At 40.7% G+C, this 25,709-nt stretch overlaps 1 protein-coding gene across 1 annotated transcript in view; it reads left to right on the forward strand.

The window, feature by feature from the left end:
* Positions 1 to 25,709, forward strand: part of LOC117829337 (cadherin-6-like) — a 113,032-nt gene that overhangs the window by 75,842 nt on the left and 11,481 nt on the right. The window contains exons 5-9 of the mRNA XM_034706966.1: positions 4,235 to 4,402; positions 7,556 to 7,743; positions 13,563 to 13,816; positions 22,354 to 22,490; positions 24,537 to 24,658. Coding sequence (XP_034562857.1) covers positions 4,235 to 4,402; positions 7,556 to 7,743; positions 13,563 to 13,816; positions 22,354 to 22,490; positions 24,537 to 24,658 — 869 coding nt within the window. The remainder of the gene's footprint in view (positions 1 to 4,234; positions 4,403 to 7,555; positions 7,744 to 13,562; positions 13,817 to 22,353; positions 22,491 to 24,536; positions 24,659 to 25,709) is intronic.

Here is a 25,709-nt window from a genome sequence, read left to right on the forward strand (position 1 = left end):
GAGTTCCAGAGCAGGTAAAGGCTCTGCTCCCCATGGTAACAAGGCGAGCAGAGGGGACAGTGAGGTGGATGGAGGAGGAGGATCTGAGGGTGCGGACGGGTGTGGCAGTATGGAGGAGGTCAGAGAGATATGGAGAGGCTAGGTTGTGTTTGGATTTGAAGGTGAGGAGTATTTTGTAGTTGATCCGGTGATAAAGGTTATTTAAATGCTGAGCCACAGCAAAAGAGAAATGGATTAGACTCATAAAAGAAACATGGTAACCCTAATATCTGTGGAAAGACAACTCCTTTTAATACAGCAGCTCCTCAACATATACAGAAACAGTATGCATGTTTCTGGAGTAAACCAGCCCCCTATAGTGAGTACCAAAAATACCAAAAATAGAAATTGGAGTTGTAAAACGCGGTGGAGCTGCTGTCATTTTGTTGTTAAAATATAATGTTTCAACCAAGTACTGTGTGGTTTTGAAACTTTTCTAGCTTGTTAGAAAAGACATACAGTAAAACGTGGAAAACCTGGAAAACAGTTGACCAGTTATCCAGTCCTGGAAAAAACACCTGGAAAATGGGAGAAAAAGTAAAATGTCCTGGAAAATTATTCCAACATGACTACGATTTAAAAAAACACATCCTTATTTATTGAAAGCTCATTGCATTCACAGAAAACAGGGGTATATTGTTTCAGAATCAGAATCAGAATCAGAATCAGCTTTATTCGCCAAGTATGCTTGAACACACAAGGAATTTGACTTTAGTAAACTGTGCTCTCTTTGTACAAGGCATAAGAATAGGAATAAGAATAAGAACTACAATAAAAAATAAAATAAAAATATAATAACAATAACCTCAGCTATAAATACAAAGAAACAACAAATAGGCTTGACTAATATGTACAGGCTAAAATAATATGATAAAGTGCAGTGGTGAGTTGCAGAGGTAGTTTTACATTATAAAATAGAAGTTAAATAATACAAAAAATACAAATATGGAATTCTGCTTGGAGAATTGTTACATTGTGTATCTACATGTATATTTACAGAGAGTATTGATCCAACAGGTATGACACTGTTATGGTTTAGTGTTCATCAGAGTGACAGTCTGGGGGAAGAAGCTGTTCTTATGGCGGGTTGTTTTGGCGCACAGTGATCTGTAGCGCCTGCCAGAGGGGAGGAGTTTGAAGAATTTGTGTCCAGGGTGTGAGGGGTCAGCGGTGATGCTACCTGCCCGTTTCCTGGCCCGGGACCGGTACAAGTCCTGGATGGGGGGCAGGTCGACACCGATGATTTTTTCTGCAGTCCTTATAGTCCGTTGCAGTCTGTGTTTGTCTAGTTTGGTTGCAGAGCCAAACCAGACAGTGATGGAGGTACACAGAACAGACTGGATGATGGAGGTGTAGAACATGATCAGCAGCTCCTGGGGCAGGTTGAACTTCCTGAGCTGACGCAGGAAGTACATCCTCTGCTGGGCCTTTTTTCTGATTGTGTCTATGTGGGAGGTCCACCTCAGGTCCCGGGAAATAGTGGATCCCAGGAACCTGAAAGAGTCCACAGTAGACACAGTGCTGTTCAGGATGGTGAGGGGGGGGAGTGGGGGGGGGGGCTTCTCCTGAAGTCCACTGTCATCTCTACCGTTTATGTTTTATGGTACATTAACCTTGTGGAGCTCTCTTTTGATTCAAAGAGTCTTATATTTAAGTTAAAGAGTGACCAGTGGAGTCCGGCAGAGAGCTCTGGGGTCTGTGCCTCACAACTTTCCCTGCAGGCTGAGAGCTCAATTACCGTACTCTAGCTAGTAGGAGTGCAAACTCCTTATAGTGAAAACGAACAGAAGAAAAGGAGCGACACAGCTGCACAGAAAATGCACGTTGTTGACATCGCTGATCACAATAGACATCGCCACGCAGGAAAACAGTTTAAACTTGTTTAAATCTCTGAGAGAGTTCAAAACGTCACTGAAAATGTCCTGGAAAATGATCTCTGGAAAAGAATGGGAGCCCTGGCCTATGCTACTGATGCTTTTGATAATTATCTGATCACTAACTCTAAACTTAGGAGTCATCTGGTGAAAAGAAAGGCAGAAAAAAACTCATTATATTTTCTATTTTCAAGGTTTTATTTCTAATAGCTACTCATTTTGTTAATAATTTTTTACTATAATTGGGTGAAATTTACTATTTTTAGATAACTTTTGTCATTCAATTTTTTTTGGTGTATTTTTTTCAGTATTTCTTTGTTCACCACAATTTAACAAATTATATATATAGGTCATACAAAACCACCAAAGAGAAGAAAAAATGTATAAATACAAAAAATAGAAAAATTATAATAATAATTAACAGTACAAACAAAAAGGAAGAAAAACTAAAGAAAACAAGGTAAATAAACAAACATAAATAATAAGTATAATACATATTTTTAGATAACATCTCACCACCCCTCATTTGTGTCTCGTGACCCCCCAAGGGGTCTGGACCCACACTTGAACCCCTGATCTTGATTACAAAATGTCACAAAGAAGGTAAATCCCAGCATGCAGGGTTATCTCTTTTTTCACCGCCGCTGACTTAACCCGCCGCTTTGAAGCTTTGTGTTTGACATTTTGGGCCGCTGCCATCTTGGTTATTTTTGCAGCTTTGAAAGCACGCTCTTGACCCGCAGTTGAGGGGTCGATGATGTCACGGGGGGTCCTCTTGTGTTGAGTACACCTCAAAAAAAAAAAAAAAAAAGCTTTTAGTTATAGAAAGTGGAGAGCGAAAAACGGACAAATGAGGCGCTGATGATGCATCGGAGTCAAATAAACGAACGCGGGTGCAGCGTCGGGCTTTGTGCTGCGACTCTCAGGAGGGTCAGGTGTCAGAGAATGTTCCTGACAACTAAGTTAAACACTTCTTATAATGTTTCTTTCAGTTTATCAGTTCATTTGCTTCTTATCTTTCATTTTTTTGTCCATAAATGTCACAAGATTCCTTGTTTTTGCACCATCGAGACAGCCCACATTACACCAATTGGCTTCCTGTATCTTTTTAGAATAGATTATTATATTGTTTTTTAAATCTCTTAATGGTCTTGCTCCTTCCTATTTATCAGATTTTCTTTTATCACATGAGTTAGTGAGAGCCCTCAGGTCTTCAGGTAGTGGACTTTTAATGGTACCAAAAGTTAGAACAAAGACTCACAGTGAGGCAGCTTCTTATCATCACGGCCCACGCCTGTGCAACAGCCTACCTGAAGATCTGAGGGCTGCACAGAGCATCAACATTTTTATAAGCAACTCAAGACCGACCTTTTTAATCTCGCTTTTAACTGAGTTTTATTCTTATAGCAGTTTTATTACACCTTTCTTTCTTTCTTTCTTTCTATCTTTCTTTCCTTTTTTCTTTCTTTCCGTTTTTCTTTCTTTTTATCTTTCTTTCTTTCCTTTTTTCTTTCTTTCCTTTTTTCTTTCTTTCTTTCTTTCTTTCTTTCTTCCTTTCTTTCTTTCTTTCTTTCTTTCTTTCCTTTTTTCTTTCTTTCCTTTTTTCTTTCTTTCTTTCATTCTTTCTTTCTTTCTTTCCTTTTTTCTTTCTCTTTCATTCTTTTATTCTTTCTTTTTTTCCTTTTTTCTTTATTACTTTCTTTCTTTCTTTCTTTCATTCTTTCATTCTTTCTTTCCTTTTTCTTTCTTTCTATCTTTCTTTCTTTCCTTTTTTCTTTCTTTCTTTCATTCTTTCTTTCCTTTTTCTTTCTTTCTTTCATTCTTTCTTTCTTTCTGATCCAGTTAAAATTTTAGTCACTTTTTATATATTTTATTTAATTTAATTTCACCTTGCTGTGTTTATTTATTTGTTATCTAGTTCAAAATTTTAGTCACTTTTTTAAATTTTATTTTGTTTATTTATTTATTTTAATTACAGCATCTTATTTTCTTTAAATGGTTTAATATTTTAGTATTTTATTATCTCAGAAATGTATTTTATTTTGGTGAGTTTAATTTCCTGTGTTGAGTTTTAACATCTTATTTTTACCTCTAGTTTTTCCTCATTAAGATATCATGAGTTCATTCAGCAACTTCTTTTTAATCTTCATTTATTTATTCATTTATTATCCAGTTCAAATTTTAGTCATTGATTTGATTTGATTTGATTTGTGTATTTATTTCAAGTATAGCATGTTATTTCCTTTTAAGAGTTTAATATTTCAGTGTTTTATTACGACTTCTTCTCCTAACCATGAATCTGTTGTTTCCCCCCCTCATAGGCCTCATAAAGACCGCCCTGCCCGGCATGGACCGAGAAGTCAAAGAGAACTACCAGGTCGTGATCCAGGCCAAAGACATGGCCGGACAGATGGGCGGACTCTCGGGAACCACCACCGTCAGCATCACGCTCTCCGACGTCAACGACAACCCGCCGCGCTTCACTAAGAGTGAGTACGGCAGCCTATCCCACGCCCACACGGAGTGACCGCTATCCCCGAGACCACTTGTAAGCGTTAGCCTGTGCCAGGCGGGGAAACAGGCGGGCAAACAGGCGGGCAGGCGGCACCCATCTGGTGTCAGTTTCAAAATGAATTTGGATTATTGCAGGGAGGGTTTTTTTGTGCGGCTGAGGCGGGCCTCTTAAAGGCAGCGAATAATTAAATATAGAGCCATATGACAGAGCGAAGGGTCCGGCAAAGTGCATCAGATCAGCCCTGTAATCCCTATTAAATGAAGAGAGTACATTCACTGGGCTTTATCTCCCCTACTGTTCCACTCTCTTTGTCTATTAAGTCTTTCTTCTGCTGCCTTTTACTCCATAAAACCAATGTTCTCAATTTAGTGCTCCCGACTGCCCTTGCTGTACTTTTTTTTCTTCTTCTTCTCCCCCCCCCCCCCCCCTCGCTCATCAATCATCAGTCCTTCCCTTTACTCTCTCTTTCAGTCTCACACATTGTCTCCCTTTCTTCTCTCGCCCGTCTCACTTCCTCTCGTGCATCTGGCAGCTGGCGACGGCAGCCAGATCAGATTGACAGATTACTGGTGTCGTCGTGTTTCCCCCACAGTTACAGCGACTGTACAGTGCGCACGGCAAACACGGCCAACCGCAGAACTCCCTCCCCCTCCTCCCTCCTCCTCCTCCTCCCTGCATTTATCACTCTCACCAGCTTTGGAGAGGGGGTGAGGGAGGGGAGAGTGTCATCTCGGCCTTCTCCCTCCGCCCAATGAATGAACAGTGAGAGGAGGAGGAGGAGGAGGAGGACAGAGGGAGATGGATACGACCGGGCTGCAGAAGGTGACAGGAGGGGGAGATAGAGGAAGAAAAGGGAAGAGTGATGCAGGCGACAGAAAGACAGCCTGTGATGGAGGGAGAGGGGGGAGACAAACAGACAGAAGCGGGGGGGGGGGAAGATTGAACGGGGGAGAAAGAGGAAGAGATATTGTAATGGGACACCCACAGGAGGAAGAGTGTCAGGAAGCGATATCATTGTTGTCTGCTCGAGTGATGCCTCTTCTTTTCCACCCGATGCTAAATACCTGTTAGCTTAGGGAAGGGAAGGGAAGGGAAGCCTCCTCATGCTGCTCCCTCTCTCTCTCTGTGTGTGTGTGTGTGTGTGTGTGTGAGGAGGCAAGTGTCAGCGTCACAGAGACCTGCCGACTCAGGCGTTGCCAAAACACTGTCAGCATGTTTTATTAGTGTGTCAGTGCTGTTTGTCTCCGCAGGCTGTGTGTATATCACGCCCGCTCCCTCCCGCAGTCCGGCTATTTATTTAAGCATACGAGATGCAGCTGGGACCGCCGCCGCCGCCGCCGACAGGCAGCCATCAATTTATCCCCCCTCAAACCAGGAAATCATCTCACAGAATAAAAAAAAAAAAACTACAGGAAGAAGGGGGAAGCAATTAATTTATGTTGAGCAAATTGGCCCAGAATTTATGTTACATCCTAAAGTTGGGGAGTCGATGGCGCTCGCAGCAACTTGTGCTAAAGGCCAAATGTCTGTTTTGGAAATGAAATATGTTTGGTATGAAATGTGCTGCTCCACAGCTGATCTACAAATGTTGCAGCACTAAATCTCCCACTCGCCTTTTTTTCCTCCCTTTTCACACTCTCTCCTTCCCTTCACACCGCCGCTCTCTGATTGGCCGTGACTCACTCTTCCCTCTGCCTTGCTCTCTGACTCACCCGCTTGCCCTCCTTCTTTTCTCACTAACAGGGTCATGATAAAATAAGCCAGGTGGTGATGTTTCCTGGGTGTCAGAGGTGGTGTTTTGTTTCGGGGTAGCTTATCTGTCTGTGTGTTTCAGAATTATCTCAGTCAGGCCTTTAATTGATCCGGACTCATTTTAAAAACCTCTTAAATGAGTTGTGTGAAAGTCTGTATCTTTTAGATTGTATTTATTGGTTGTTTAAATCTCTTAATGGTCTCGCTCCTTCTCATTTATCAGATTTGCTTTTATCATATGAGCCAGTGAGAGCCCGCAGGTCTTCAGGTAGTGGACTTTTAATGGTACCAAAAGTTAGAACAAAGACTCACAGTGAGGCAGCGGCCCACGCCTGAGGAACAGCCTACCTGAAGATCTGAGGGCTGCACAGAGCTTTAATATTTTTAAAAGCAAACTCAAGACCGACCTTTTTAGTCTTACTTTAACTGAGTTTTTTTCTAACAACAGTTTTAATTCACCTTTATTTATTTATTTATTTGTTTATGTATTTGTTTATTTATTTATTTAGGTATTTATTTATTATCTTAGTCAAATTTTAGTCACTTTTTATTCATTTATTTTCATTTCACTTTACTTTTTTTATTTATTTATTTAATTTATTCATTTATTTATTTATTCATTCATTCATTTATGTAGGTATTTATTTATTATCTAATTCAAATTTTAGTCACTTTTTACTTTTATTTTTTTTTCACTTTACTTTATTTTTTTATTTAATTATTTATTTATTTATTTATTCATTAAGGTATTTAGGTATTTGTTTATTATCCAGTTCAAATTTGAGTTATTTTTTTATTTATTTAATTTTATTTCACCTTACTTTATTTATTTATTTATATATTTATTCATTTATTTATTTATTTATTATCTAGTTCAAATCTTAGTCACTTTTTATTTATTCTATTTTATTTCATTTAATTATAAATTATTATATTTTTTTAATTATTTATTTTAAGTATAGCATCTTATTTTCTTTCTTTCTTGCACTCCTTCTTTTCTCACTAACAGGGTCATGATATAATAAGCCAGGTGGTGATGTTTCCTGGGTGTCAGAGCTGCTGTTTTGTTTCAGGGAAGCTTATCCATCTGTGTGTTTCAGAATTATCTCAGTCTGCATTTAGTCAGGCCTTTAATTGATCCAGACTAGGTTTTCGTTTTCCTCTTAAATGAGTTGTGTGAAAAGCTGGACGTGGACTTGAAAAGAAATGCTTGGATGTGACCTCTGTTGTCATGGCCCTGCTCACAATCCTCTGACTCACTCACACTCCCAAGCACAGTCTTTCTTCTTCTCTGGATCTCCACACTGTTGCTCTGATTGACTGACTCTTATTTCCAACAGTTCACTAAAGATCAATGTTCTCTCTCTCTCTGCAGCGCTCTACGAGTTCAGAGTGCCCGAGTCCACGGAGCTCGGGGCGCCGGTGGGAGTGATCCGGGCCATGGACAACGACATCGGGGAGAACGCAGAGATGGACTACAGGATCATCAGGAGCGACGGCCCCGGCATGTTTGACATCGGCACCAACAGAAGCACGCAGGAGGGCGTCATCGTGCTGAGGAAGGTCAGAGACTCTCTGTGGGTGTTTGATGAGGGGGCCGAGAGGGGAGGATGTGGGACACGTCTCCTTATCGCCTTGTCATCTTTAGAGTGTCTGTTTGCATAATCCGATCATTAACGTGTCCGGTCTGTCTCTGATCCGTCACAGGATCAGATCTGATAGGTTTCTATTCTAGTTGATGTGTTAACTTCCACTGGATCTGCTGGATTTCAAATTCAGCTTTTTTTTATTTTGCAGGGTTTTATTTCAAATTCAACTTTTTTTTTTTGCAGGGTTTTATTTCAAATTCAACTTTTTTTATTTTGCAGGGTTTTATTTCAAATTTAACTTTTTTTTTGTTGCAGGGTTTTATTTCAAATTCAACTTTTTTTTTATTTTGCAGGGTTTTATTTCAAATTCAACTTTTTTTATTTTGCAGGGTTTTATTTCAAATTTAACTTTCTTTTTTTTTGCAGGGTTTTATTTCAAATTCGACCTTTTTTTATTTTGCAGGGTTTTATTTCAAATTCAACTTTTTTTTTTTGCAGGGTTTTATTTCAAATTCAACTTTTTTTATTTTGCAGGGTTTTATTTCAAATTCAACCTTTTTTTTTGCAGGGTTTTATTTCAAATTCAACTGTTTTTTATTTTGCAGGGTTTTATTTCAAATTCAACTTTTTTTTATTTTGCAGGGTTTTTTTTTTCAAATTGAACCTTTTTTCATCTTTATTTTTAACAATTTGAAAAAAAAAAGAAACATACTGGAATACATCCCATGACCCCTCATTAGTGTCCCGCGACCCCCACTTTGGGAACTCCTGGTATAAGGAGGTAATGAAAAAATCTGCCACTATCAGAAAAAAAACTCTTGATATTGACTAAAATCTTACAAACGTTTCAAAACAAGATAATAAACAACCTCTCATTTTGTCTTTAAAGCTCCTGTGAGATGCCCTCAGTTTGTGTCCGTTTTGGCGCCCCCTTGTGGACAAAGCAGTACCTCTTATCTCTGCTGATTAAGTCTCATGTCCTGCTTTATCTGACACCTACCACTCACTGTGGCTGCAGGCATTAAAAATAACCACATTAGGTCTGTTTGCATGATATTTCTAATCTGGTTAGAATTGGAAAAGTGGTCCATTAATATGAAACTGCAGATCTGATTGGACCTTAATCTGAATAATGGGGGTGGTGCATTCCTGTGGTTCCAGATTAAACTCTCACTCTGGTTGTGGCGACCCACTCTGCATGTCTTTCACTGTTTATCTGTTGATCTGCAAAAACGATCAACAGCACATTAATCACATTCTGGATGGATCTAAATGAAAGGCAGAAGAAGGGTTTGCATAACGCCACTATCATGCAGAAACCTTGTATCTCCAAAACCAGGAAGTGTAAGGAAAAACCTAGATTTTCACATATTTGAACACTGTGTGAGATCAGCAAGAAGCTTTTATTTAATAGTCTTTATTAGTAGGATTTTAGAATGCAATGATATCTAGTGAGTGTAATGTAATGTAGTGTCACAGCTGGAGAGATATATCCAGACCTCTACAGTGGTCATGCTAGCAGATTTGCATACCATAGAGGACGTGGTTTCTGGCTCTGAAGGAGAGCCTTCCCTCCCTCTGCCCCCTCTGGTTTGAGTTTGTTTTGGTTTCTGAGTTTGATTGAGATCCCTCGCTAACAAATCAAACCTCCACCGAGCCTCCCTCCTCTCATCTGGGGGGTCAAACAAAGGGGGGGAACTACAGAATAAACTCAATAAAAGGGAAAAAAAGATCAAAACTTTTTCATCTCCATACGCTCTGACAGCCAGAAGACAGACAGCGGGGTTATTAGATTCCAACCATCACTTGCCCTCCCTGGCTGTACATGTGTTTTGAGCGCCGCTCCATTCTTCCCCTTCAGCTGAGACCAAAGCAGAAATATTGATGCTAGGTATGGATCGCAGCATTCAGCGGTGTGCTGCGGTGTGTTTCTGATGTATTCAACAGAATCTGCCAGTTGCCTTATCAAGCGGCCCTCTCTGCAGCCTCCGATCGATCGCTTCCATCATGCCATCATTAAGTGGAAGATGACATAATTGCCTTTTGTAGCCGCGGCGGGGCTGTAGTGGAGTAGTGGATGCGGCGTGCGGGGCTGAGAGAGTGTGGGGGTGCGAGCGTGCCCTAATTCTGAACCTTCTAATTAAATGGGCTTGTCAAGTGGGAGTGCACCCCTTTTCCAGCTCGCACCACTCCTTCAAAGCAACACATCCCCCCCCTCCCTTTTCCCTTAACAAGAAACAGGGAAAAATCACTGACTCATATTGTGTTATTATTCATGGCTTCAGAAAAACGGCTCATTCCATGTGGATTTTTTTAGAGCTTTCATTGGCTGTTTCCAACGATCACGGACCCGGCGTCCTTTCATATGTACAGCAGGCAGCTCCGCTCTGATCCAGCTGCTCCTGCTCAGCGCCCGGCGCACATTCATTAAAATCCAGAGAGCCCCCCCAATTATTTCCATCAATAGGTGGATACCTTCGGCGGCTACGACTTCAGAAAAGTTCAGAAAAGGGAACATAAAAAGCGAGAACATACCGCCGACCTGCGCTAGGAATGCACGACGGCAGAAAAACAGCAGCAAATCACGGAGGAATCACGCCGCTAATCACCGTGCATGGAACATAAATTATAGGATGTGAAAGCAGGGAACACGACATGCAGGATTATACATGAAAAATAACAAGTTGCTGCCTTTTGTGCAAACAAGTGGCTGGAAATAAAAGCATGTGTGTGCACATGAAGGGCTAGCATAAATAAACAACATCAGGCCCATCTGTGGTGGAAAGATAAAGTAGGAGGCCCACGTCATGCATCAAGTTATTTCATATTCAATTGAAGATGAATACCTTAGATATAAATGTAGAAAGTAGTGGTGTTCATAAAACGTGTCCTTCAGCACAGAAACAGGCTGGATGTATGAAATTCCCCGTGTTTAAGCTCTTCATATCATCCTTTTGAACAGATTTAAATGTGCGTCCTTGCAGGTTTTTAATAGTAGAGGTATTTCCGCTCAAAAAGGAGTATTTTCCATCATAAAGGCAAAAGAAAATACCACTCTAGAGTCAGAGGAAAAACTCAAACCACAGAATTTCCCTCTGCTGCTTATATGCTAATCTGATGTACTGATGTCTGCATTTAAGAAAAAAAGAAATAATGAAGGCAAAATGAACAGATGTCACCCAGCAAACATCCAGAGACGAGTGCGTGATTGATGCTTTTTGCAGAGTTTGGTGGAGGGATCAGGGAATCCAGTCAGAGAAGCACAAACAACCAAGAAGTTAGAGTTTCTTTGTTTCCGCTGAAAGAAAGCGACACGAGGAAAGACGGGAAAGACAATGTGGATTGTATTGTCAACATTTTTTGGGATGCTTAAACAGCAAACACTGCTTTTTTAAAAATCAGATTAATCAGATAATGCTGCGTCTGAAATCAGGTGTACCATAGAGAGATCTCTTTCTACTCCTACGACTGCATTTTTGCACATCATGATGCTGTTTCCTGAAATGCCAGACTCGTACAGCCTCAGCTTTAAAAGGATAATCAATCAATCAATCAATCAATCAATCAATCAATCAATCAATCAATCAATCAATCAATCAATCAATCAATCAATCAATCTTTATTTGTATAGCGCCAAATCACAACAAACGTTATCTCAAGACGCTTTTACAAACATAGGAGGTCTAGACCGTACTCTATGTCAAATTATGAACAGAGATCCAACACCAAGACAGGGTAAGACTCAGTCTGACCCCACCTTAATCCATCATGAGCATTGCACATCGCAGTATTTAGCTAGTTACAGTGGTGAGGAAAAACATCCTTTTAACAGGCAGAAACCTCAGGCAGAACCAGACTCATGTTAGACACACATCATGCCTCGACCGAGTTGGGTCTGGAAAGACAGATAGAGGGGAGTAAGAGAGAGAAGTGATAGTGATGAGACGAGTCGTAGTAGCTGTTGCCGCTGGAGTCCAGCACGTCCGTATCAGCTGGAGTCCAGATCGTCCACAGCAGGAGGACGTCTACGGCAGCTCAGAGGAACCTACGAGACAATGGAGCTCAGGGACTCCAGAAAGGTCTATGGTTAGTAACTTTAATGGGACAGGCAGAGTTAAAGTAAGTGATGAGGGGGTTGGGGGGAAGGGGGTGAGCTAGGATCCCAGTGTGTCAGTGTGCCAGTTCCCCCGGTAGTCTAGGCCTATAGCAGCATAACTAAGAGTTGGTCCAAGCCTGATCCAGCTCTAACTATAAGCTTTGTCAAAAAGGAAAGTTTGAAGCCTACTCTTAAAAGTGGACATATTACATTGGACATCCAATCCTGTACATATTAGTCATGCCTATTTGTTGTTTCTTTGTATTTATAGCTAAGGTTATTGTTATTATATTTTTATTTTATTTTTTATTGTAGTTCTTATTCTTATTCCTATTCTTATGCCTTGTACAAAGAGAGCACAGTTTACTAAAGGCCTGATAACTGAAGGTTCTACCTCCCATACTACTTTTAGAGATTTTAGGTACAACAAGCAAGCGTGCATGTTGGGAGCGTAGAGTTCTAGAGGGGTAATAGGGCACTATGAGCTCTTTAAGATAGAGCAGCGGCTCTACTCCGAGCTCCTGACCCTCTCTCTAAGGCCGAGCCCAGACACCCTTCGCAGGGAACTCATTTCAGCCGCTTGTATCCACGATCTTATCCTTTCGGTCATGACCCACAGCTCATGACTATAGGTGAGGGTTGGAACGTAGACCGACTGGTAAATCGAAAGCTTTACCTTCCGGCTCAGCTTCCTCTTCACCACAATGGTCCGATACAACGTCCGCATCACTGCTGACGCCGCACCAATCAGCCTGCGGATCTCACGCTCCATTTTACCCCCACTCGCGAACAAGACCCCGAGATACTTAAACTCCCCCACTTGGAGCAAAGTCTCACTCCCCACCGAGAGAGAGCAATCCACCGTTTTACGTAAACAATATTATAAAATAGTCCCAGTGATTCCACGTCAGGTAGCATTCCATGGTGATGGAGATTGCTAAACTAAAGTGATGCCATTGCTGGACAGGATCCAAGATGAAAATGTCGGTAGCAGTTTGTCTCTGGTGTTGCTCGTGTTAGTGAAAGTTAATAACCATTGTCAAAGGGTTTCAACCAATCAGAATCAAGCATCTTACACAACTGGAAGATCAACAGGCCCACCCTTAACCCCAAACCCCCATCGTTTTGGCTTCACATCACTGCTTCAGAAACCCAATGATACAAGGTGCTAAGACTTCACTGTAATGAAGTCATCAGTGAGGTATGCACAAAAAAGAAAGCTCTAAACATTAGAGGTGGTAATAGAGTTAGTGGTGTTCTGCCAGGATGTCAAAGGTCTTCACAAGTCCAGCAGAGCACACAGACCTGATCAGTGCAGCATCACGTGCTCGTGCCCATCAGCTGTGTTGTTAACGTCCTTGAAGAAGACGCTGAGCCCCTTCACACGTGCTCATTAGAAGAAGCTCCGGAAAACATTGTCAGTTTAATGAATAAAATCCCAATCTGGCCTGAAATTAAATGTGGCAGGATGCTCTGAATGGATATTAGTATCCCCAAAGTCAACAGCAGGACGTGTCGCCGCATACAAATGAATGCTTTAAAGTAAGCATTAAGGGACAAGAGCTGTGATTACCGCATGAAAACAAAGAGTCACAGAGGAATGTTCTGCCTCAATCATGAAAACAAGGCAGCGAGTGAAGTTACAGCGTGTTTCACATCTTCACTCACCTCACCTCGTATCCTCTCTGTGTTTTCAGCCGCTGGACTTCGAGAGGAAGCGTCAGTACAGCCTGAGCGTCCAGGTGGAGAACGTCCACATCAACCCACGCTTCTTCTCAGTGGGACCGTTCAGAGACGAGGCCACCATCAAGATCATCGTGGAGGACGTGGACGAGCCGCCAGTGTTCGAGCGAGCCAGCTACGTCATGGAGGTGAAGGAGGACGCGGCGAGGAACACCATCGTGGGATCGGTTAGCGCGTCGGATCCTGACGACAAAAACAGCCTTGTGAGGTACGCAAAGAAGTCACTCGTTCATGAGCTTGAACTATCAGAACTATTTACCTGTCAGCAAAGATACAGGTATCTTTATCCAGATCCTTCAAACACATACTTTGAAATCTGGATTCAAAGTGAAAGTTTGAGTCGAGGATTCAGAAAGTCCTCAGACACAGATTAAAAACAGCTCTGGACAAAGCCACCGAGCAGACCTTCACTTTAATGTTTAATCTCTTAGATTAATGTTGTTAATTAAATCCACTTCACTTATTTATAACATAATTATTTAAAGATAGTGCCGCTTAATTGCAAACTGATTTGAATTTAAATTTCATGATCAATTCAGTTCAATTCAAACTTGGTGTCAGACTCGGGGTGCGGATTGAAAACAGGACGTCACATGAGGTCCGTGAAGTCCGGCACAGTTCTTACAGTCACACCAGTGTGTTTAATTTTCTTACCTTGCATGGTGGTGAGCACTGTTTCCTCACAGCAGGAATGTTCCTGGTTCCTTTTGGTGTGGAGTTTGCAAGATCTCCCCCGTGCATGCATGCTCCAGCTTCCTCCCACAGTCCAGCTGATCGTCGACTCTAAATTGACCGCAGGAACAAGTGTTTGCAGGAAGTTTGTTTCTCAAACATGTAGAGACAGTTTGGTCATCCTACCTGAAGCTGCGGGACGACCATGCCCTCTATTGCCAGTCAGTCTGACAGGTGGTGCAGTGGTTCCTGGTTCAAATCTCCGGCTTAGCAGGAGCCTTTCAGTGTGGAGCTTGCATGTTCTCTCTGTGCATGCATGCTCCAGCTTCCTCCCACAGTCAGGTTGATTGTTGACTCTGAATTGCCTGTAGGTGCGAGTGTGTGCAGGAAGTTTGTAGTTGAACCATGGAGAGAGAGTTTGGATGTCCTACCTGAAGCCCAAGGTTGTCAGGCAGTCTTAGGACAGCATCTCAGGTGTGTGACGGCATGTAGGCCCTCTCAAACTGGTTTAATCATCCTCTGGGCCCGCGTCCTGATCTCTACTGCCTCCTTTATCAATCAATCAATCAATCAATCAATCAGACTTTATTTATAAAGCGCTTTTCATACAATGACATTGTAACACAAAGTGCTGTACAAGAAAAACAGCTTAAAATAGAATAAATTAAGATCCCAGCCCCAGCCCCGACCCCGAACCCACCCCATAATCCTAAGGCTAACAACACAATATGCAACAATAGTAATAAAAACACTAAAATAAATAAAATAAAAAATAAATAAATAAATAAAAATAAAAATAAAAATTTGCTGAACGAACTGAGGAAACGCTCTCATGTCATCTTAATGAGGAAACACTGGAGGTAAAATAAGATGTTAAAACTCAAAACAGGAAATTAAAATCACCAAAGTAAAATACATTTCTAAGATAATAAAAGACTAAAATATTAAACCATTAAAAGAAAATCAGATGTGAGACTTAAAATAAATAAATAAGTAGAATAAAAGTGACTAAATTTGAAATGGATAATAAATAAATAAATAGATAAAACTGTTAAGAATAAAAATAAAACTTAGTTAAAAGCTAGACTAAAAAGGTAGGTCTTGAGTTTGCCTTTAAAAATATTTATGCTCTGGGCAGCCCTCAGATCCTCAGGCAGGGTGTTCCACAGACGTGGGCCGTAATAATAAAAAGCTGCCTCACCGTGGGTCTTAGTTTTTACTTTTGGTAACATTAAAAGTCCACTACCTGAAGACCTGAGGGCTCTCACTGGCTCATATGATAAAAGCAAATCTGATAAATAAGAAGGGCCAAGACCATTAAGAGATTTAAAAACCAATAAAATAATCTTAAAATCTATTCTAAAAGATACTGGAAGCCAATGCAGAGACTTTAAAATTGGTGTGTCCAACGCTGGTATCTGCTGCTCTCTGAGTGGATGACCTCGGACAACAGGGCTGTTTAATTTGAACAGTTACATAATTTAATAACACCTCTTGTCACTCGTGTCACCGTTAGAACTTAACCATGGTGGAAATTTTGTGGTCATGAAAAGTAACTTTGCAAAGCTAAAGGTCACTTATTAATCATAGTTAGTGGTCCTGCTTATTCCAACATAAAGACATAGATCATCAAACGTGGGGAAACTCAGTGAAAGTTGAGTTCAGGGAATATGATCACAGTTAAGTTTATAATAATACTAATACTAATGACTCAATTTATATAGCACATTTAAAAACAAATAGGATTCGGATGACTAAATAAACCTTTAGCAGACAGAGAGGAGTGGAGAAATTATGATAATCCAAAAACAAAATACAAGAGAAAAAAATAGAATGAATAAATATAAATTAAACAGAATAAAGTGATGAAACAGTGGACCAATAAACCATTGCTATAGAGGTTTTTCAAAAAATTATAAATAAATAAATACACAAATAAATGAATAAATAAATAGCAAGTAACTAAATAAATATACAAATGAATAAATAAATAATAAATAAATAACTAAATAAATATACAAATGAATAAATAAATAATAAATAAATAAATAACTAAAGACATACATAAATAATAAAATAAATAACTCAATAAATATACAAATAAATAAATAATAAATAAATACACAAATAAATAAATAAATAATAAATAAATATACAAATAAATAAATAAATACACAACTAAATAAATAAATAAATAAATAAATACACAAATAAATAAATAAATAAATATACAAATGAAAAAATAAATACTTAAAGGCATTAAAGGCAATAAAAAGATTTTAAGAAGAAATCACATCACAGGAAATAGAAAAGGATAGATTAAACAGATTAAAAAATGAAAAATAAATACATAATTAATCAAATAAAATTTTAAAAAATTATTTAGTTAGACAAAAAAAATGAAAAGTAAATAAACAAATAAAAAAAGCAGTGAAAAGGGTGAAGTCACATAAAAGACAGTCTGTAAAATTTGGTTGTTCTTACCTATTTTTACATCTAAGGAGGAATTTTATGGCGTAAAAGTTGTGACATATTTCTCAATTTTCGATGCACTCTCAAACTCCTCTATTTTCACGCTCAAGTAAACACAGTAAGAATGATGAATAGATTTATCTTAACACGAGTGAGTTGTTGTCCTTAAATTCCAGTCGCCCAAACATAAACAGCATCAGATTACAGAACGAGTGGAGTACATACTAAATTCCTCTCAGCAGTAAAATGTGACTAAAGTTCATCTTAGCTCATACAGATACAAAATTATGCACGTATTCTATTAAACGGAGGTAATGGCAGCGGGGTGTGAGGCTGCACCTTCCACTCTGTCTCAAAGACTTTTCATTTTTATGATGCACTAAGGGAGTTGGCTCTCAAGGTTGAAGTTCCACCACTTTATTGCAGGTGTCAAATATGATATCATTCTCTTTTATCGCCCATCATCAAGGAGGTAGCTACCCCGTGGCATTTAAAGCCGCGCGGTGCAGCAGCAGCAGCAGCAGCAGGCAGCAGCAGGAGGAGGAGGAGGAGAAGTGGGAAGCCTGGGGGCTGGCTGGCATGAGAGAGTCACTGAGACGGTTATCTTTATTAGCTCACACTGCTCTGCACAAACCGGCGAGGACATGTGCACATTTAGGCATGAATGTGTACACAAATCCATCAGTAAACAAGGCTGTGTGCATAAATGAACATACAGTATCAGCTGTTTGTGACATACGCCGTCATAAAGACCTTTAGCAAGTTCGTCAATGTCACCAGGAACTCATTAGCGACGTCCGAGCCCCCTCAAACGTTACAAATATTAAAAAGGTGCAATAAAAGCTATTTTTACATGAGCCTGAGAGCGATCCTGCAGAGTTCCTGCTGTACTGTCCGTCCGTCTTTAAAAGATGCCAACTCTTAAAAGGGTTTTATTAGTCCTGCTTTTAATGAAGCGTTTTAGTGCTGCGATATACCAAGCAGTGTTTCCAGTCACACCAAGGGCAGCCTTAGGAAAAACACTGGAAACTTTTTAATGGTTTGGCATGATGATGAAAGAGTTGGAGGTTACATATGTATCAGAATAATCAGGTAAAGAAATACTTAAAAGCATGCCAAGCATTTTAATGTAAAAATATAAGATATTCAAGGCATATGTTGGGTCAAAATTGGGCAATATCCAAAAGTTGGGTCCTTAAAACAGATTCAACCTGGAGGTTGTGAGGTAGCTATGATGAGGGTGTCAATCTTCCATTTAACAGCAGTTTGTTTGACCCAACAGAATCTGAGTCTCATTTGTTGGCTGGCATGAACTACAAGTTCACATCATATCTGTGACATTACCCTTTAGTTTGAGGACCATGTTTTAACTCTATGTTCTTATTTTAAGCTTATAGCAGCCATGTTTGGCGAGAGGACTGAGGGTTTGGTGAATCAACCAATGCTATTTCTCAGCTTTCCAGCCTTTATTAGAAAGAACAGATGAAGGGAGCGAGGAAATGTGAAGGAGTAGAGAGTGGGGGATGATATGCACCAAATCTTGTTGGGACAGGGAATCGACCCCATGTCCAGTGCTGCAAGGACTTCAGCTACTACATAGGGTGCCTATTCTACCAATAAAGCCAGTCTTAGTGCAGCCACCTGCCACAAGACAGGGCTGCAGGTCCATCTAATGGCCAGAAGGCTACAATGCTCTACTACCAGGATGTAAACCAGCACAGGTGACAGGTGGCATCTTGTATCGCTGCACAGTTTGTAAGTTGATCTAGAGAATGGAGATAAAGTTGTATGTAGGCTGTGTATGGTTGGCAATGTGTAACCAGCACAGGCACGTGGACGTTAACCCAAGGCTGGTGGTGCTAGCTCTGCTGACTTTAGCCATACTCTGCAAACCTCTTTCCCATCAGCAGACTTTATGATCCCATGTTTCCCTGTGTGCAAAGAGGCTTTAAACACAATGTTCCTATCAAATGAAGAGCAGCAAACACCTCAAAGTGTCTGTGGGATAAAAGAGGGCGGAACGAGACTTTGTATTTGTGTTAACGACCTGTCAATCACAAAGAAGCCCCGCCCCAAAAGTGCCAGTTTATCATCTTTATCATTCATCTCTATACAATCAGGATTTAGCCCCCTCCTGGCCGATAAGCTGTACAACAAATGAAGGTTAAACACACTCCTGCGTTGGCGATGCACATACTTTATATTTATCTGTCAAGAACTACTCGCTTCATGTTTATGAGGATCGTGTGAGTCAGTCAGGAGATTCAGCTCAGCCACTAAAAAGAGTTTGAGGAGATTGTCACTTTCATTCATTTAGAAAAAGTCATAGCCATGTTTTCAGCAGCTTAACTTAAATAAATAAAGTCATGCACAAGTCCAACTAGACGTCTTGTGAGCTTCTAATTCCTGAATCGAAGTTAAATGAGAGGCTCACTGACTCCTGTTCCTGAAAATTCAGCGTCAGGCCTGCAGCTTGTGTGTCTTCTGCAGGAGGAAAGAGGATATCAACCCCAACCCGCTGATCACCAACATTTCTGTAACCCTCCACGTCCTTCTGCCTGGCCTCCACGTCCTGCCAGCTGCCTGCCTGCTGAGTGCAGCACTTTAGATGCCCGGTCAGGACGAGGCGCGCTGTTATCTCTCCGCCATTAATCAGGGGAAGGGTTAGGCCCAGCCGGCTGAATTATTGGGAATATTAGAAAAGCAATTAGTAAAGCCCACGACCGACGCAGATTTAACGAGGTTAGAGTTACTGTCGGGGCCAGCGAGGTGTTGGGAGCCGGAGAGGAGAGGCGGGCAGAGATGGGGAGGGAGTGTTTAGATAAAGACACTAAAATGGTTGATGCAGGAGCAGCAGCAGCAAGGAAGGAGGGGAGGGAGGGGAGGGCGGAGGAGGGGAGGATCAGCAGAGAGAGGAGAGAGCGGTGCGGCGGTGCATTGAGAGCCCAGGTTCATAGTCTCCCCTCGGGGGTCTCCTCCTCTCTAACGCCAGCCCTCCTGATGCCTGCTACTCCATTAATCACACTGATGTATCACAGGAGTCTGGGAAGCAGAGAAAAACAACACGACTGGATAACCTGTTGGCTCGCCAGTGTGTGTGTGTGTGTCTGTGTGTGTGTGTGTGTGTGTGGCAGCGCAAACACTTACATGAATCTGTCAACAGCACAGAACAGACTATTCAGCAGTGTTAGCACCGTGGATTACAGTACACTACACATGTTAAAGGGTCAGTTCACACACATCACTACCTATAGACGTCACTGGAGGTGTGACCGGGCACTCGGGAAGCTCTGCTTCAACTCTGACTCATGTCCAGACTCATTTTTTAAACATTGTGGGAGCAATGATCGGGATATTTTGCACCAAAGAATCACACTTAGTCCCCTAGAAACGTCTTTACTGACCAATCTTTAAACTGATCTTCAAAGTAAAAACCGTGATAGCTAGAGTCTTCAATCTTGATGCAAAATGAAACTAAAGCTCTCACCTTTCAAGTCACTGAATTGTGATATCATGGATATTATTGTTGTTGCAGAAACAACAGCGTACCAAAGCCCCCTTGCTGCAAAATGGCTGTGGTGTGTCCACCATGAGCAGAGCACTTTGCAGCATTTAGCAAGTTACAGTGGCAAGGACCAACTTCCTTTAACAGGCAGAAACCTCCAGCAGGACCAGACTCATGTTAGACACACATCTGCTGAGACCGTGTTGGAGAGAGGGATAGAGGGAGATGAAGAGAGAGAGAGAGATGATAGTGGGGAGATGGATAGTAGTAGTTGTAGCAGCTGGAGTCTGGCAGATACCTCCAGCAGGACCAGACTCATGTTAGACACACATCTGCTGAGACTGCGTTGGAGAGAGGGATAGAGGGAGATGAAGAGAGAGAGACGATAGTGGTGAGACGGATAGTAGTAGTTGTATCTGTTGCAATGATCAAGAGGAACTTAAGAGACAAAGAAGGGACTCCAGTTGCAGTGGCAAGGACAAACTTCCTTTAACAGGCAGAAACCTCCAGCAGGACCAGACTCATGTTAGACACACATCTGCTGAGACCATGTTGGAGAGAGGGATAGAGGGAGATGAAGAGAGAGAGATGATAGAGGTGAGACAGATAGTAGGAGTTGTAGCAGCCGAAGTCAGGCAGAAACCTCGAGCAGGACCAGACTCATGTCAGACACACATCTTGACAGAGTTGGAGAGAGGGATAGCAGGAGAGAAAGAGAGAGAGATGACAGTGGTGAGACGGATAGTAGTATTTGTAGCAGCTGGAGTCAGGCAGAAAGCTTGAGAAGGACCAGACTCATGTTTGACACTCTACTGAGACCGTGTTGGATGGAAGGATAGAGAGAGATGATAGAGGTGAAACGGATAGTAGTAGTAGTAGCAGCAAGCCGTCTGTTGCAATGATTAAGAGGAAGCTACGAGACAAGGGAGTTCAGGAACTTCAGAAAGGTCTATGGTTAGTTAGTTACAGTGGCAAGGACCAACTTTCTTTAACAGGCAGAAACCTTGAGCAAGACCAGGCTCATGTGAGATATACAGTACATCCGCTGGGACCGAGTTAGAGAGAGGGATAGAGGGAGATGAAGAGAGAGAGAGATGATAGTGATAGTAGTTGTTGTAGTAGAAGGCCATCTGATGCAGAGATCAAGAGGAACCTACGAGACAAGGGAGCTCAGGGACTCCAGAAAGGTCTATGGTTAGTAACTTTAAAGGGACAGGAAGACTTAAATCATCACTCCTCAGTTTTTGCATTATACATAAATCTGCAAAACAGGACGCAACTTTTTTTGGTCATACCGATCTTAGAGATGTGAAACTTTTGAAGAAATTTAAAGGAACACCTTGAAGCGGCTGCGGACACTTGCAGAGCTCAAAGTGTTAATTGAAATCACACGCTTACTCACTGCAGTTCAAGATCTTTGTACTTGAAATTTGTGCAAAGTGGAATAAAAATCCATTATCAAGTGTGTGAAAACAAGCTGATAGTTTCACTCAGTCGGTCTGAGAGTGACAGCAGCGTCCAGAACTAAAGTGACTGTGACAGGTCACTGGGGGTAATGTCGTCTCTTCAATGTTTTTCTTACATTCTCATGTTTGTGCAGCTACGAATGTTTCAGAGGTGGATGTGTCAGAATTGAAGCATTCATGCCTGAAACGTTCTGCACGGTTAAATTCTGCAGAGGTCGATTGTGCAAACATGTTTGTGTAACGAGAGGGCTGCTCGTTAACTCCTGTAGTTTCCTGTGTGTTTATGCAGGTACAAAGCTGTTTTTACTTTCATCAACTAAGTCTGCTTTGTCAGGTCAGACCTGCTCCCTGGATTGATGCTAAAATATTTCTCTTGAGGCAACTTTGTGAGTGAATAGAAAGAAATGAATTAATGCCAGAGTGCAGGCTTGTCCATCACGCTCCAGTCAGACTTGTTTTGAGCACCTCCATGCACATAGAAAATGTCACCGGTGTTCTCACTCTGGGTCACACCTGAGAAACTCTAGAAGTGACTGTACCCTGCTACCCCTCACCTGGGACACTCAACACACCTCCACGCGGCCTGGCCTGAATGTGCAACCCATGTGTGTGTGTGTGTGTTCTCTGCAGGTACAGCATCGATCGGCGCACGGACATGGACAGAGTGTTCAACATCCATGCAGGCAACGGGTCAGTGTTCATCCTCCGGGAGCTGGACAGAGAAGAGAACCCGTGGCACAACATCTCCGTCATCGCTACAGAGTTCAGTAAGTCCAGCAGGAAGGAGGGAAGGGGGACGAGAGTGTTCCTGCTCTCTCTCTTCGTCCCGACTTCACAATCAGAAATTAGATAAGAGGAAGTGAAACTGTGAGCTTACCTCGCAGTGACAGGTTGGTGGTGTTTGAGTTGGGCTCCGGAGAGGTAAACAGGTACTGTTCATTCTGAGAACAGGGCCATCTGCACAGAGGAGGACTCTGTTTACTTCAAATCCAGATCTTTTATATAACTGATGAAATGATGATGATTATACACGGCTATGTCTACATGTTAACTTTAATAAAGTCAGTATTTTGACTGCTTTAACTTCACGAGTCAAACAAACTAGTCCCGCTGTACTCATCGATCAGATCACAAAGATGTGCTGATCTGTTTAATCTTTGCCTTCATGTGTGGTGTTCATTTGTCTCAATTAAAAAGCCCACGAAGAAGAAGTAGGCGAGACAATCTCACTGTAAGACTTTAAAGTGAAATGTGGTTTCACTCGTGTCGTAAGGATACAATTCGATCTTGTATAATCAGCTCTGAATGTTCAAAAGGTCGCCAGAAATGTTCACTGACTGTGAAGCCAAAAGATGGCAAGTGTGATCCAATTCCAAAAAGCCTTGCGCACTTGACCACTTAATATGTGCTTAAACACTTAATGTAAATGTTCCTTTTACGTGGCAAAATGTCACCGAAGTGTGTGAGGGACTAAGTGTGGAGAAATGGGACAGGGACAGTCTCAGGTAAAGATCGGCTCATGCATGGAGCGAATTAAGAGCACTTTTAGGGTGACCACCAGGACTAGTTACTCCTCCAGATTTGTTGTGCACAAAGTTTTAAGAAGCAGCATTGTTCCAAAAGTTGAACTAATAGGAGCTGCTTCATACAGTCAAGCATGCAGCTCAAAGTGCTTCACATGAAGCAACAACAGAGAGACAGATAACAGCAGAAATAGGTGAAATGATACAAGGATAAAACAAGGTAGAGGAAAGTGAAATTCAATAATTAGAAATTTAAAAAAATCAAGACAATTAAATAAATAAAATAAAATCAGATACATATCAAATAAAATTAATACAAATAAATAAATAAATATTATACAAATAAACAACATCATTACAATACAATCATTAAAAAAATCTGATGAATGGCAGAAAAATTAAATACATAATTAAAATTAAAATCTATAAAATACAATCAGATAATTATCATAAAAATAAATTAAAATCATTACAATAAAATAAATAAAATAAAATAAGATAACCATCAAAAAAATTTAATGAACTCATAATAATAAAAGCTATAAAATAATACCAGAAAAATAGAATAAAATAATTACAATAGAATCAATGAAATAAAATTAGATAAAAACCAACAAAAAAATAAAATCCTAATAATAAAAGCTATAAAATAATACCAGAAAAATAGAATAAAATAATTACAGGAAAATCAATAGAATAAAATTAGATAAATACCTACAAATTAAATCAAATCATGATATTAAAATCTTTAAAATTTACCAGAAAAGTAAAATAAAACCATTGCAATAAAATCAATTAAATAAAATCAGATAAATAAAACAAAAATAAAAGATTATATAATAAAATAACACGGTATGTATATTTATAGTATATTATGATTAATTATCTCCGCCTCCTTAAGTTCTTTAAATCAGTAATTTCTTCTGATACTGACCTTTTCTTCTTAATATGAATCCTGTCATTGTTTCAGAGTTGATGTAAACTCTAATTATATCTTCAATCTGTAAATGTAACTTAAGTTCTTCTTGTAGAAACACTCTTCATGTAGAAACATCAGAGACTAATTAAATAAAGCACATACATGACCTTAAGGATTTTTCTCCATGAGAGTAATTACATTTCTTTGACATGTCATCCCAGATCTATGACAACGAGTGTCAGCGTAACACAAACATGTTAATTAAACTTTCCTCTCAGCTGACAACATTTTATTACAGCGAGCCTGGGGACTTCCACGTGTCAGCGGTATTCTGAGTGTGAATTCACCCTGTGCTCTTTTGTGTCTCCTAGATAACCCCCGACAGATCAGCCGTGTGCCCGTCTACATCAGAGTGCTGGATGTCAACGACAACGCTCCCACGTTCGCCACCAATTACGAGACGTTTGTGTGCGAGAACGCTAAAGCTAATCAGGTTAGTGACACTGAAAACAGAGCGGTCGCCATGGCTTCATCTCTGCTGTGATGATATGTGTTTGCTCACAGGTCGGGGTATAATTATAGAGAGATGTCAGAGAGAAGAATCTGGAAGAAAGTGCTTTAAGAAAGAAGAAGGGAAGAGAATTAAACCTGGGAACCGACGTATCATAAAGCAAAGAAAAGAGGAGTGACATGAGACTGTGGCTTTATCATTCTCACAGTCTCAGTCCTACTTCTTACATTCCTCCCAAACTCTGCGACACATCAGAGATAAACAGCCACACAGAGTCTCCAGTCTCCCATACTTCTGTGTCCAAACCAAATAAAACAGTCTGGAGTTTATCGAGGCTTAAAGGAAGTGTGATGACCCAGCCTCAGACTTTTTGGATTTCTGTTCTGTCCTATTTAAACAAGACTCCGGTCCAAACATGCTCTGTGTAGATATTGAATCTGTGCTGCAGAATCTTCTGCAAAAACACAGTAAAAATACAGCCGTTTGGGCATTCAACACTCATGTGAGGAGTCAGGAAACAGACTGAAGTTCATGCTGATGTCCTTAAATGAGCTGCAAGACCATCAGATTAAAGATGAACTACTTATCAGCTGTTTTTAATGTCTGAAAGCACGGCTGCTCTAAGATGCAGGGGCGTATCCAGACTTTTAACTGAGGGGGCCCAAATGTGATGCTGACATATGCAGGAGGGGCATGAAGTACGATTCTAAATATTTAATCTAACATTAAATTACCACACAGATGTTATTTTGTTGAGAATTAAAAGTCACTCATCATTCGTCTTTTTTGCTTCCTTCTCTAAAAGAAGATTCATCCAAAGTCACAATCAGAAAAGTATTCGCTCACCTGCCTTGGCTCACATATGAACTTAAGTGCCATCCCATTCCTAACCCATAGGGTTCAATGTGATGTCGGTCCACCTTTTGCAGCTATTACAGCTTCAACTCTTCTGGGAAGGCTGTCCACAAGGTTGAGGAGTGTGTTTATAGGAATTTTTGACCATTCTTCCTAAAGCGCATTGGTGAGGTCACAC

Source organism: Notolabrus celidotus, chromosome 17, assembly GCF_009762535.1.
Source record: "Notolabrus celidotus isolate fNotCel1 chromosome 17, fNotCel1.pri, whole genome shotgun sequence".
Classification (NCBI taxonomy): Eukaryota; Metazoa; Chordata; class Actinopteri; order Labriformes; family Labridae; genus Notolabrus; species Notolabrus celidotus.